This window comes from Enhydra lutris, unplaced genomic scaffold (genome assembly GCF_002288905.1).
Source record: "Enhydra lutris kenyoni isolate GAN:26980312 unplaced genomic scaffold, ASM228890v2 scaffoldscaffold21, whole genome shotgun sequence".
Classification (NCBI taxonomy): Eukaryota; Metazoa; Chordata; class Mammalia; order Carnivora; family Mustelidae; genus Enhydra; species Enhydra lutris.
Window position 1 is genome coordinate 68,797,619 of NW_019154105.1, and position 12,852 is coordinate 68,810,470.

General features: G+C 58.2%; 1 protein-coding gene across 3 annotated transcripts; it reads right to left on the reverse strand.

Annotated features, from left to right (window-relative positions):
- On the reverse strand, positions 1 to 12,407 carry LOC111149272 (transforming acidic coiled-coil containing protein 3). 3 transcript variants are annotated; one of them, XM_022506243.1, is made up of 16 exons: positions 12,216 to 12,405; positions 10,306 to 10,468; positions 10,009 to 10,151; positions 7,703 to 8,650; positions 6,917 to 6,992; positions 6,583 to 6,718; positions 4,411 to 4,463; positions 3,979 to 4,082; positions 3,564 to 3,651; positions 3,245 to 3,349; positions 2,594 to 2,670; positions 2,463 to 2,506; positions 1,770 to 1,930; positions 608 to 714; positions 390 to 510; positions 1 to 78 (listed from the first exon to the last, which is right to left on the reverse strand). In XM_022506243.1, exons 2-16 carry the CDS (start codon positions 10,465 to 10,467, stop codon positions 13 to 15), a joined length of 2,391 nt encoding a protein of 796 aa, XP_022361951.1. In that variant the 5' UTR covers position 10,468; positions 12,216 to 12,405; the 3' UTR covers positions 1 to 12. The 3 variants fall into 3 exon arrangements, with proteins under 3 accessions (XP_022361951.1, XP_022361949.1, XP_022361950.1); XM_022506241.1 differs by lacking the exons at positions 1 to 78; positions 390 to 510 and having other exon boundaries at positions 647 to 1,930; positions 12,216 to 12,407; XM_022506242.1 differs by lacking the exons at positions 1 to 78; positions 390 to 510; positions 12,216 to 12,405 and having other exon boundaries at positions 647 to 1,930; positions 10,306 to 10,505.
- Positions 12,408 to 12,852: the final 445 nt, after the last annotated feature.

Here is a 12,852-nt window from a genome sequence, read left to right on the forward strand (position 1 = left end):
GGCAGGGTTGTGTCAGATCTTCTCCATCTTGGAGATGAGGTCATCACAGATCCGGGTCAGTTCCTCGTTTTCCTTAGTCTGAAGGAGAAAAATAAAATCCTCATTGGTTTTTCTGAAGATTTTATTTTGAATCCTCACTACATCTCACGTGGGGCTCGAACTCACAACCCCAAGTTGCTCAAAGAGTTGCATGCTCTTCTGACTGTGCCAGCTGGGGGTGCAGAATCCTTGGGTCTGGAGGAATTCTCAGAAGCGGCAGCCCTGGAGTGGGCCATGGGCTGCCTACAAGTTATTGGCTGACGCCCCTGCCCCAGGGTGGATCCCCAAGCCGGTCCAAAGCAGGCAGGGCTCCTCCCCTCCCCCTAGCACCAGGGGTCCCGTGTGCCCACCTTTTGCTCCACTGTCTTCTCCAGCGAGTGGATGCGCATCTGCTCCTTCCTCAGGCTGGCCTGGAAGGCCAAGGATTCCGCTTGGGCCTTGCTGCGCACCTGGGCAATCTCCTCGCTGGCTCTGGGGATGCCAAGGAGGGGGCTGAGCGGTCAAGGCCAGGGGGGTCCCTGACCCAAGGCTTGCTAGGTCTTGCCCCGCCCACTCCCACCAAACTCACAGTTGGAGCTTCTCCTCCGCATGGGCCTTCAGGGCCTGGTACCGCTGGCCCTCCTTCTCTATCCTTGCAATGTAACCCTCCACACACTTCTTCAGCGACTCTTCATTCTTTAGAGAACGCGCAGATGTGAACTGCGCGGTGTGTCCTCTGTTGGAGCCCCCCAGGCCTCGCTTTTTGGACAGGTGTGGACAGGCCCACCATCAAGGGTTTCTGGGGGTGTTAATCAAGCCACGGGGACACAGCTGGACACCTACCTGTCCCCCCCCCCCCCGCCAGGTGTGAGAACGGACCCCTGGCCCCTCACAGCTGCCGTGGCCCCATGCTTCTGGCAGGTACTGCTGACCACAGGAGGGCATATCTGGACATGGGGCTGGGGCCATCCACCTCAGGGCTGTTTGGGCCCAGCTTTGCAGCTGAGTCTGGGTCTGGTTTCAGACCATGACAAAGCCAATACTTGAGGGGCAGGGGGAAGGCTGGAGATTGAGGCCCCGATGTGGTGCCCCCACTGCCCCTGGGCCTTCCAGGGCCCCCTGAACCCTCATCCTTCATGGCAACAGGCCCCACCTTTGAGCTTTGCCCCTGTGCTTCCTTCTTCCACACATCAGGTGACACTTTCTAGGCCCCCCGCCCCCACCCCCAACACAGGCCTGTCTCAGCAGCTGTGCGTGTGATCACTGCATGCCATGCATGCATGTCCCGATGCCCTCTGGAAGGGGACCAGCTCCTGCAGGTGACTCCTCTTGCAGAGAAAGAAAGGGTCGGCCACGGGAGAGCCCTGCCCGGTTGTGTGCCCAGAATGCTGGGCAGCCCGTAGGCCCCATGCAGTGGGGCCACTGAGGTCCAAGGGGCCCAAGTCCTCCTCCAGGAGGCAGCCAGTGAGCATCCTAGGCACCCACTCAGCCTGCTGGGGCTCTGTCTCCAGTCTAGGCCCCATGGCCCCTCTGCTCAAGTCCCCGGACAAATAGTAACCTCCGCCAAGCCTGGGTCCGCTGGCAAGGGAAGGGCACAGCCAGGGGGCTGCCCAGGTGGTCTGCCTGGCAAGTGAGCAGCTTCCGGCCCTCAGCAAGGTGAGGCCATGGGGCAGGCTGGCTCCGTGGCTGAACACGATGCCCCGGGGACGCCGTGTGGGAGGACAGGCACAGGCCCACTTGGCACCACCTACCTTGCGGTAACCCTCGATCACCTCCTTCTGTTTCTCAAACCGTTTGAAGAGGTCAGAGAAAGACTTTTCCATGGAGCTCAGGTCTGCAGTCAGCTGCTCTTTTTCCTTTAGGATCTTCTGGATCTCTGCTTTTGCAAGTTCCTTCTGCTTCTGAGCCTCCTCTTGAGCAAAGAGAAACAAGCACCGTGGTGAGAGCAGCCCCCACATGCTGGTACCACAGGCGAGGGCCCTGGATGTGGGACACATGTGACAGGGGAGGGGTGGGCAGCTGGCTGTGGTCCTGCTGAGGGCTGGGCGACAGGCACCCCCACCCCCTCCAATGTGATCTTCCAGAGCAGAGCCTAGGGGGCCCACAAGCCAGCCCTGGAGGGGTGGGTGGACAGGGCCCCAAGGGACACCAGGCCAGGTCCCCAAGCCAGGGGCCTCTGGGAGCTTGAGGCTTTGCCCAGGGTGAGGACTGGTACTCACTCCAAGCCCCACCTGACAGGTCCAGAGCCTGACACCCTGGGGACATGGGGAGCACACCCTGGATACAGTGACCATGGCAGGGACCCCAGATGCCACCTGGGGCCTGGCCAGCTTTGGGGCCAGCAAGCACCAGTCCCCCGGCACCACCCAGCTCTGACCACCAGACGTTCCCTCACTGGCCTTGGTGGCTCCACCATAGGGAGGCCCGCGGCTACTAGCACTCACCCATCGCCTGGTACACGATCCCCTCAAAGCCGTCCATGATCTTCCTGTGGGGAGAATGGAGGTGACTGTGGCCGCCTGTGCCGCCCGCGGCAGGTATACCCAAGCCACCCGGCGAGCACTGTGAGCCTTACCCCATCTCCAGGTTCCTGGCGCACAGCGTCTCACACCGGCTCCTCAGCAGCACATTCTCCTCACGTGTGGTCTCCACCTGCACATGGCACATAGCACATAGCTGCTGGGCACCCCTCACACCCAGGGTCCCGGGGACAACGTGTCAGAGTCAGGGGAGTGGCTATGAGGAGCCCCGGTCAGCCCAAGGACCTTGTGGCTCCCAGGTGGCAGCAGGGCCAGCCAGTGTCCAGGGAGGGCACTGCCTGTCGGACACGACGGGGTCCCAACAGCCCCCAGGAATTGTGTCTGTGCGGGTGGAGAGGGGGGACACCTCCTGCTGTGGACAAGGCTGGGAGAGCAGCTGCAGAGGGGGAGGGGCCCAACCACAGGACCTCCTGGGCCAGCTCTGGGCAGGACAGGGGGCCACAGGCACTGAGGCTAGGAAAGGACTTAGCAGCCAGCAGACGTGGCCAGCCTGTGCCTGTGGGGGATGCCTGAGCCCCTCTGTGTGTAAGCAGCTGCTCTGGGAGATGCTGGGGGAGACACTGGGGTGTGAAACCAGTGAGTGGACATCTTCGGTCCTCCCCGGAGCCACAGGAGGAGAGCTGGTGCTCATGGCTATGTACTGTGGCACCCCATAGGAACCCAGCCTCCCTACACCCTGGCCTCACCGCTGCATCCAGGTCCTTCTGGCTGTACTGCAGCACGTCCACGATGGAGCCCATGGACAGCGGTGGCCCCCCAGGCCCAAAGACACAGGGAGGAGGATCCAGCACCTGTGGGGGGATGACAAGCTGGGCCATATGTGCTTTTGGGAAGCATCCCCACCTCTACCCCACTGTCGGGGAGGACAGGCCCTCAGAGGCCAGGGGTTCCTAGGGCAGCAGGGAGTGCCCCCACCCCATGCCAAGGAGGGTTGCTGCACCCACTCGTGTCATCAGGCCCGTAACCAGAGGCCTCTCTCTGCATCACAAGGGGAAGAGCACTTACGGGAGCATCTGGGGGTCCCAGGAAGTCAAGTTCCACGAGCTTCGCCTCTGGCAAGCTTCCTGAGGAAGGCACGGCCACATCCTGTGCACTGAGACCCCGGAACAGAAGGTAAATGTGCCCATTTCCCCCAAAGGCCAGAGAACAGCCTCTGTTACAACCCTTCAACTCTGCCTCGAGTCTCCACTCCTGTGTCATGAGCTATCACCCAGCCACAGGGGCCCACCAAGCCTCATGAGGACAGGCAAGCGTGGGATTGGACCCACAATCCCTTCTCCCGCACCCGAGGGGTCCAGAGAGCCCTGAAGTCTACCTTTCCAAGGCAGAATCATGAATGTCCCCATTTAGTCTAGAAATCTTGGGTCGATGGCTGCCCACCTGCCCGCCCTAAGCCCCAGGGGATAGAGGGGAGGCGTACCTGCTGGTCTCTGGAGCCACAGGCCCTGGTCTCTGAGGGCTGTCCTTCAGGAGCGGGTCAAACTTGAGGTACAAGGACTGTTTTCTCAGGGCTGACTCCTTAAACTGGAGGACTGGGTGAGTTAGCAGGTTCACCAGCCTCCCCGATGGAGGATGGCCCCAAGGCAGACCCCAGCATGCAACAGCGTGTGTTCAAGCTCCCCTCTCCATGGGAGCTCCAGACGGGCACCACGAGGCTCCGGGTGCAGCTTGGGAAGGGGTCCCGGGGAGCCCCTGATGCCCATCACGGAGCGGACACCATTGGCGTGTGTGAGCCAGCCCATCGTGATTTTTTTCATCGTGAGGTGGGTCAGTGGCTCAGGGTTGTTCTAGAAAGCACCCCCTTTGCAGAGGTATACTCTGGAAAAGGCTGCCATGACGGTGCGGTACTCACCGAGGAACCCCCAAACTGCTCCAGATAATCCACCTCAGCTCCTGAGCCTAGAACTGAGGGGGGGAGGCATCAGTGCTGCTGTCACCCACCACATGGGCACCGTGAATAGCAGTCCTCTGCTTCTGGCCCCGTGGCCCTCAGGCGGGGCTGCCCGGAGCCGTGATTTGCTCCCCCCACCCCTCTCCCCTGGGGCCACCAATCCTGGTTCACACTAAGGACCCCTGGGGCCAAGACACCTGGTGGGATTGTCCCGTGTGTTGCCGGGAGCCAAGCAGCAACTCTCCAGGTACGACAACCAAAATTGTCCCAAGGGACCCAAGTGCCAGGGCTAAGAGCTATTATTTAAAACTACTCTAGGGGTGCCTGGGTGGCTCAGTTGGTTAAGTTACTGCCTTCAGCTCATGTCATGGTCCTGGAGTCCCGGGATCGAATCCTGCATCGGGCTCCTAGCTCTGCAGAGAATCTGCTTCTCCCTCTGACCTTCTTCCCTCTTATGCTCTCGCTCTCACTCTCTCTCAAATAAATAAAATCTTAAAAAAAAAAAAATAAAAAAATAAAAATACCCCTAAAACCATTTTTGAATTCTGGACAATGGAACTTTCACTTAAAAAAACCTGAGGATGGCTCACGTCATACACGAAAATTTACTCAAAATGAATAAAAATCCCAAATATAACAGCTACAACTATAATGTTTTTAGAAAATGTAAAGGCAGACACTTGCAGTATCACATCTGGCATGGATTCCTTAGACTTCACACCAAAAGCACAAAGAGCAAAAGAAAAAGAGGGAAACAAGACTTCAGGGTTAACATCTGTGCTTCAAAGGACGCCACTGGGAGAGAGAAAGCCCATAAAACGGGAAACGATTCCTTCCATGTCACCTATATGGTAAAAAAAAAAATCCTTACCTAGGATAGATGGGAAATCATTACAACTCAGTAATAAAAAGCCAATTTGAGGGGCGCCTGGGTGGCTCAGTTGTTAAGCGTCTGCCTTCGGCTCAGGTCATGATCCCAGGGTCCTGGGATCGAGCCCCGCATCAGGCTCCCTGCTCAGTGGGGAGCCTGCTTCTCCTTCTCCCACTCCCTCTACTTGTATTCCCTTTCTCGCTGTGTCTCTATCAAATAAATAAAGTCTTAAAAAAAAAAAAAAAAAAAAAAAAAAGCCAATTTGAATCCAACAGCGGGGCTAAGGACCCAAGCAGACATTCCACAGAAGGTGTAAAAGGCACATGAAGACTCTTGTCAGCAGGGGGATGCCGATCAGATCCTCGGAGGGGGCGCCCCCCATGGCTGGAGGCTGGAATTGAAGTCCCAGAGGCCCCCAGGGGCTGCCGAGGCTGAGGAGAGTCGGGGACCTTAAATCCGGCTACTGCTTTGGAAAGTAAGCTGGTGTCTCCTCAGTGTCACCCAGAGCTACCATGTGACCCGGAGTTCCCCTCCAGGGTTCGTGCCCAAGACCAACAGACACTCATGTCCAACACACATGCACGCGAAAGTTTGCGGCAGTCTCACTGAGCAGACAACCCAGATGCCCCTCAACTGGTGAACAGAAAGGCTAGTTGTGGTCCCTCCGCACAGCGGCACACCCTTTGGCCGGGACAGGAACAAGCAGCGACACACGCTACAAGGCAGAGGACCCTTGAACACCTGATGCTCAGGGAGAGAAACCAGACCCGAGAACCCCCTTGGGACTCGGGGGTCCCTGGGATTGTCTGGTCATGGACCAACCCTGCACTCCGGTCCTGGTCTCCTCTCTGCCTGTAAGCCAAGCCTCATCAAGACCCCATCAACCTTCTCTCTAGTCAGACAAGTCCATCCTAGATTCTCACTTCAAGAGTCCAGACCCTCCCTCCACCCCCGTGGAAGGTCAGTTCTCTGTGGGGACTCTGTGTGGACTCGCCATTCCAATAGGATTTCTCCACCAACAAGGTGCCTGCCGCCTGTGTGTGTGTGCGCACAGAGCCTCTTTCCGGATCTGATTTCCGGTCCTGAAATCCCTTACAGCAGGAGTATGTCCTGGAAGGATCCAGAGCATCTGTGCACATCGCTTCAAGTCAGAGAATAGAGCTGCCTGTAGGGCAGTCTCTGGAAAAATGTCCCTGAACATGGGCATTTCTGGAATAGCAACCCGCCGGCGCGGACAGACAAGTGACCTGGGGACAACGTACCCTCAGTGGGGTCTCGGAACTGCTCCTCAGCCAGCTCAGCAGTGGGCTCCAGGCCCCGTGGAGGAGTTGGGGGCGCCGGCTCACCGCCCAGGCTGCCCCTGGGGGCTGGTGCACCTGCAGGGTCCGCAGCTCCCTCCTGGAAGAAGGGCAGCTCGGTCTGGGCATCTCATGAGGCCCAAGGTCCCGTGTGTGGCCTGTACTTTCCCCAGTCTCGTCAGGATGGGGGCGGGGGGAGCTGGGGTGCCACGCCGTGTCACACCTGGTCTCTCCCCACCGCCCTCTGCCCACGTGCACGGAAGACGATGGATGGCCTGGGCTGAGCTCATGTCCCTACCTCGCCTGCTGTGCCTGGGGTCCTGGCTGCGGTCTGCACCCCAGGCGTGTCATCCGAGGAGAATGAAGGCACCTGCCTGAAGAGATGGTGTCAACAGGGCCTGTGCCCCGGGACTGAGCTGCCTCCTGCCCTGTGAACCCTCACCCTGAAGGCCAAGGGCTATGCGGGAGTTCCCAGCAGAGCCGTCCCCACCCACCTCAACTGCTCAAGAAGCATGGGCTTCCCAGGGGGACCCAGCTCACAGAGCAAATCCCAAGGGTTTACTTGTCTGATTTCACCAGAGTAAAACATGCCAGAGTAAGGGTCCCAGGGGGCCGGACCGGTGCGAGGAGATGGCCTACAGGACTGTCAGGGTGCACTCCTGGCTAGGGGGCAGCCGGCATGCATCCCACCAGAATGCTGCTTGGATGAGTGCTGGGGGGCCAGGCCCTGGCTAAGTGCTGGGAGAGTGCAGCGGGAGAGCCCGAGGCACAGGGGAAAGCACGGGGAGCTGCTCCATCGGCCCTGGACTGGCAGACGAGATCCCCTCAAGCTCCAGGGTGCTTCCAGATTGTGCTCTTAGAAAGCACAAGCTGCCGTGGAGGGGACGGAACCAGGCACCACTGCGTGTTCTCCTGCACAATCTCTCAGGAGCCCCCTGCAGTGCAGGAGCGCACCCTCTGTGGTCTCGGGATCCAGGCCGGGCAGCTGCCTCCCGCAGCCCGTGTGTGCCCAAACCCCTTCTCTGGCCTGGGTCCTCCAGCACGCACACTGCTGGGCACTACCCCCCCACCACCAAGTACTCACAGGCTTGGAGAGGAGGGCCCCGTGGCCTCGGGACTAGCAAATATCTCCTTGGCCACAGGCCCGGCTGGCCTGCTCTGTGGGCATTCTGAGGGCTGGGCCTCTCCTCCATCTTCAAATGGGTTAAAGTTTGGGTCATCCAGCTTGTTCCAGTCCAGGCTGTAAGACCTCCGGGGCAGGGGAATGGGCCCCTCACTGGCCTCCTCAGGGGCCTTTTCCTGCTGCGGCTCTGACATCCCAGAGGGAGGTTTAAGGCTAGGTCTTGTCCCCAATTCCCTCAGTGCGGGCAATGTTTTGCTGGTAGCATTATCGGAGAAATCAAATTCTAGCTCTATGGGCCTGCCATTCCATGAGGTGGCTCTCTGGCCATCAGCTTCTTTCTTCTGAGGACTTGGGGCTGTGGCCCCTTCAGCCTTCAGACGGCTGGCCAGTGTGGCATCCCCAGGACCAGAGGGCTCTTCAGGGAAGGCCGGGGCCCCACCAGGAAGGTCTACAGGGGGCCCTTCTCCACCTGCTCCTGCAGGGCAAGTTGTAGGGGGCAAAGCAGCCCTAGCTGAGGAAGCAGGGACCCAGTTTGGGCTTTCTCTGATGGTTTCGGGAGGGTCTTCTGTTCGGTCTGGGGTAGCCGTCTGGGAAGGGTCTTCTATGATTTCCAAGGTGGAGGGAATACTCTTTTCTGAGAAATAAGAATGAACACTTTCCTCCAAGGCTTGCTTGGGGCTCACAGTCATTTGTCCTAGAGAAGCCACTTGATTTTCAGGACGTTTTGGCATCTGGGGAAAGCTTGAGGGATCCATACTGGCCAGGTGAGCTGAGGTGGGCCCACTGGAATGCTGCCAATCTTCAGGGGTTGGTCTCACATCTGCTGGAGCGGGGATGGCATTGGCCATCATTGGTTTGTGGAGAATTCCATTGGTCATTTTGGTGTCCACTTCCTTGGCGAACTGTTGGCTTTTTAGAAACAAGCTTAGTTAACACTAAAGAATCTGTTAGTTTTTTAACTAGAACTTAATCCATGAGAAAGCATTAGCTAAAATCAGTAAATAACAAAAACAAAAAAAAAAAAAACATTCAGTTAATTCTCTTCTTAGGATTAACTTTCACAATTATATCCTCATAAATCAAAGCTCGTGGACCAACGAGAGCACGCAGGTTTCTGGGAGAGCCGAAATGGGAGAAGTCACAGTCAAGGTTTTCTCTGCTTGCCTATTTCCCCTTTCATTTGGTGACCACCAGCTACACAGTCCGGGGCACAGAAGGATCAAGATTTTCACTGAAGAGAAAGATAAGATCGAGAGCTCTTGACAACACCCAAGGCTGACTCGCAAACAGAAAGGAGACCCTAGTGGGTATGAAAAAAAGAAACCTATCCACATAGCACTGGAGATGTGCGCAGACATTCCATGAAATGAGACAAACCAAAGCCAGGCTGGTGTGTTGATAAAGGTACAGTAAAGGAGCACGACATAAAACTTTTCTTTTTTTTTTTTTTTTAAAAGATTTTATTTATTTATTTGACAGATCACAAGTAGGCAGAGAGGCAGGCAGAAAGAGATGAGGAAGCAGGCTCCTCACTGAGCAGAGAGCCCGATGCGGGGCTTGATCCCAGGACCCTGGAATCATGACCCAAGCCGAAGGCAGAGGCTTTAGCCCACTGAGCCACCCAGGCACCCCACACGACATAAAACTTAAAACTTGGGACGCCTGGGTGGCTCAGTGGGTTAAGCCGCTGCCTTTGGCTCGGGTCATGATCTTGGGGTCCTGGGATTGAGTCCCGCGTCGGGCTCTCTGCTTGGCGGGGAGCCTGCTTCCCTCTCTCTCTCTCTCTGCCTGCCTCTCTGCCTACTTGTGATCTCTCTCTGTCAAATAAATAAATAAATAAATAAATCTTTAAAAAAAAACCAAAAAAACAAAAAAACAAAAACTTAAACTTATTTGGGGCACCTGGGTGGCTCAGTCAGTTGGGCGTCTGACTTGGTTTGGGCTCAGGTCATGATCTTAGGGTCATGAGATCAAGATGCTTGCTCTTTCTCTCTGCCCCTCCCCATTTGTGCTCTCTCTTCACAAATAAACCAAGAAAACCTTAAACAAAAAAACCTTGAACTTCTACAAATTTCATCATCCACTTTTCTGCTAACAAGTGGCTTCTAGTGCGAGCCACTTAACATGCTGGGTAACGCCCTGCACAAGCTCACAGCAGAAACCACGAGGAACTTGACCAGATGTGACTAACGACAAAGTGGAATTTTCCTGCAGCGTCCACTGGAAAGATTAGGAATTGCAGTACATCAAGCAGCATCAACACTTACTTCTCTTTCTGGGTCCGGTTTTGAGGAGAGTTTTCTAAGCCAACAGTATCCTCCAGAGCAAAAGGAGCCTCGAGCTTGCTGCTCATGCTAGGACTTAATATCCGGTGTGTCTGTGGGTCCCGCAGAGGAGTCTGGAAAGTCACCTATTGGGGGAGGAGGAGACCGGTTCAAGAATTCCAGTTTTCACCCACTATTGTAGCAGTGCCCTGCCCTCTTCCACAAGTCCCCAGGTAAGCAAGTCCCAGAGGGACCTAATGCATGACACATGGTAGATTTACACAGGCAAAATGTGCTTACTTTCATAGCTTTGAGTACGCTCTTGGGTGGCACATTTTCTTTCTGTGACAGACGAAGAACAGATAGTCTTCCAGTAAGTTCCGGTGGTGAAAACAGGAACTCACAGTTCTCTGCACTTCTGTCACCAGTGACGTTTTCATCATTGTAGATCTGCAGACTCATTCTGGGAAAGCAAACAATTGGCGTCAGTATGAGGGCAGTGCAGTCTGGATGAACAGCCAGGGCAAGGAGCTGGCCCGGCAGGGCAGACGTCCCCATCCTGCACTGGTGGGTCCCATCTCAGCATGTCCTCTACCAGGCAGTCCTTGTCCTGTTAGGGCAGCTGCTGCCGCCCAGGACAAAGAGTGGCAAAGGCTTTCAGCCCACAAAACAAGGAAGGAGAATCGGGTCCTCAAAACAATTTGGACTTAGCGAGGAAAGGTCAGGAGACCTGGGTATGGGCCTGTTAGAAAGCCTGGGTCTCCCCTCAGGTCTCTACTGCAGGCGCTGAGGCCACAGCACAGCTGAGCTGGCTGCCATGTTAGCTGAGAGCAAGAAAGCAGGCTTGCTCTTTTGTCACAGGCTGGGAGATGGGGGGCACACTGTGGCACCATGAGGGTCCAGGCCCAGAAGAGAGCGGGACAAGATGGAGACCAATAAAATGGAGGATTACTTTGGTGGGGACTGGAGGAGTTTCAACACTGAGGCTTGGAGTCTAGAAATATACACCAGCGACCTCCAGAGGCCCAGAAGGTTCCAGAACAGTCCCCACTCCCCCTTCCCAAGGTCCTCATGACGGTCACTAGCAGGACATTCCCAACCCAGGAGTTGCCAGAGGGCCTGTCCATGGGAATGTCCCAGGTATTTGCTGGTGGCAGGGGTGCTGGAGGCTGCAGCTTGAAGAGCAAGGCTGGGCTGGCAGGGGCAGAGGGAGCAAAGCTGCCCTGAAAAGAGGGGAGTCAGGATAACAAGATGCCCTGGAAGGTATGGGGCTGGGGCCCTGTGTGTGAGCGCAGGAGAAGGGCAGGAGGGAAGTGGGGGGTCAGAGGTTCCTGCATCCAGACAGGGTGGTGTGAGCAGCCCCAGCTTGGCCAGCAGGCCCACATTTGGGAGTGGGATGGCTGTGGGATACTCCAGGGAGAGGGCCTAGAAGACACTTTCCGACAATGCCTCGCCTGAGGAAGGTGGGAGAACAGCCGGGGCAGTCTCTGTCAGGCCTGGCTTTCACTGACAAAGGGGAGAAGGCTCCGGAGCAGAGGAGGCCAGGCCAGACCTCCCATTAAACGGAGGTCCAGGTCCGTGGGCAGAACCCAGAGGAGCTGCGCCCAGCAGCTGGGAACAATCAGCAGGAACCAGAGGGCGGGTGCAGCTGGAGTCGGCGAGGGCTCACAGATGGGAGCTCGCAGGTGGGGCGTGGACAAAGGAGCACAAAGGTGCCCCCGGAGGAGGGAGGGGCTGAGGATCGGGTCCAAGAGGGGAGGGCGGCGAGCCGGGAGCGCAGAGGGTAGGAGGTGTATACTCGCAAGGCGCGGGTACAGGTAGGGTTCGAGGCTGGAAGAGGTCACAAGGTGACGGCGAGGGGAGGCCGCCTTAGGAGACCAAGGGGGAACCGTAAGGCAGGAGACCCTCGGGCGTCTCCGCCCAAGGGCTGCGGACGAAAACCAGCGGACCCGCGGGGTGCCGGGGACTCCGGCAGGAGGGCGCCCATGGAAGGGCGGCAGCAAACACCGGCGGGGGGGGTCCCAGGGGGCGGGGGTGCCGAGCGGACGGCGCACCCCGAAGCGGCGGGAGGAGCCGCGGAAGGAGGAGGGCCCGTTGGGGGCGGGCGCCGCCCAGCTGCCGCGGGCGTCAGGGCGCGGGGACCGGAGGCTGGGGGGGACGAGGTGGGGATTGAGCCCCGAGCCGGGGACTCCGCCGCCACCATCGCCTACCTGCTGGCGGCCACGCGAAACAGAGGGAGCGGGAGACGCGGAATCCGGGAGCCCGTTCGCCCGCCGCCGATTCAAATACCGACGGTTGGCGCGCGCGGCCAATCAGCGCGCGACGGGGACGGGACGCACGCCGCGTCGCGGCCACGCCTTCCGGACGCCGGCGGTCCGCTTCCGGGGGGAGGGGCGTGTTGGGCGCGTCGGCGCCGGAAGCCGTCGGAAACCCGGCTCGCCGCGCCGGCGGAGGGGCGGGGCCGCTGGCGGGCTGAGGGTGGCTGCGGGGGGCGGGGGTGAGCTCTGCCGCGGACGCGACTGGGCTGCGCGGAAAGGCCAGGGCCTAAGAGCCATTGGCCCGGGTCTCGGCTTCCCCAGTTGTGAAATGGGACCGGCTGCAGCTCCGCCCCAAAGCGGGTTGTGAGATGGAGCCGAACTCTCAGGAGAACAGTCGCGGTCCCAACGCTTCTGGCTGAGCCAGACGCGGCAACTCCGTTTCCCAGGGTGCCCCGCGTAGATGTGACGTCTCCCAGCGTTCCTCACGCCAGCTTGCGGACGGGACACCATCTCCCAGAATGCCCTGCGGGCGGCGACACCGTCTCCCAGAGCACCCCGCGCCGGCCTGGCGCTCGCCTGCTGCCGCCCA

Coding starts and splice junctions, on each gene's coding strand:
- LOC111149272 (XM_022506241.1), bottom strand. CDS start 10,467: ATGAGTCTGCAGATCTACAATGATGAAAACGTCACTGGTGACAGAAGT. Junction 4,464..6,582: donor GTTCCGAGACCCCACTGAGG/GTACGTTGTCCC, acceptor TCCCCCCCTCAG/TTCTAGGCTCAGGAGCTGAG. Junction 4,083..4,410: donor AGCAGTTTGGGGGTTCCTCG/GTGAGTACCGCA, acceptor CCAGTCCTCCAG/TTTAAGGAGTCAGCCCTGAG.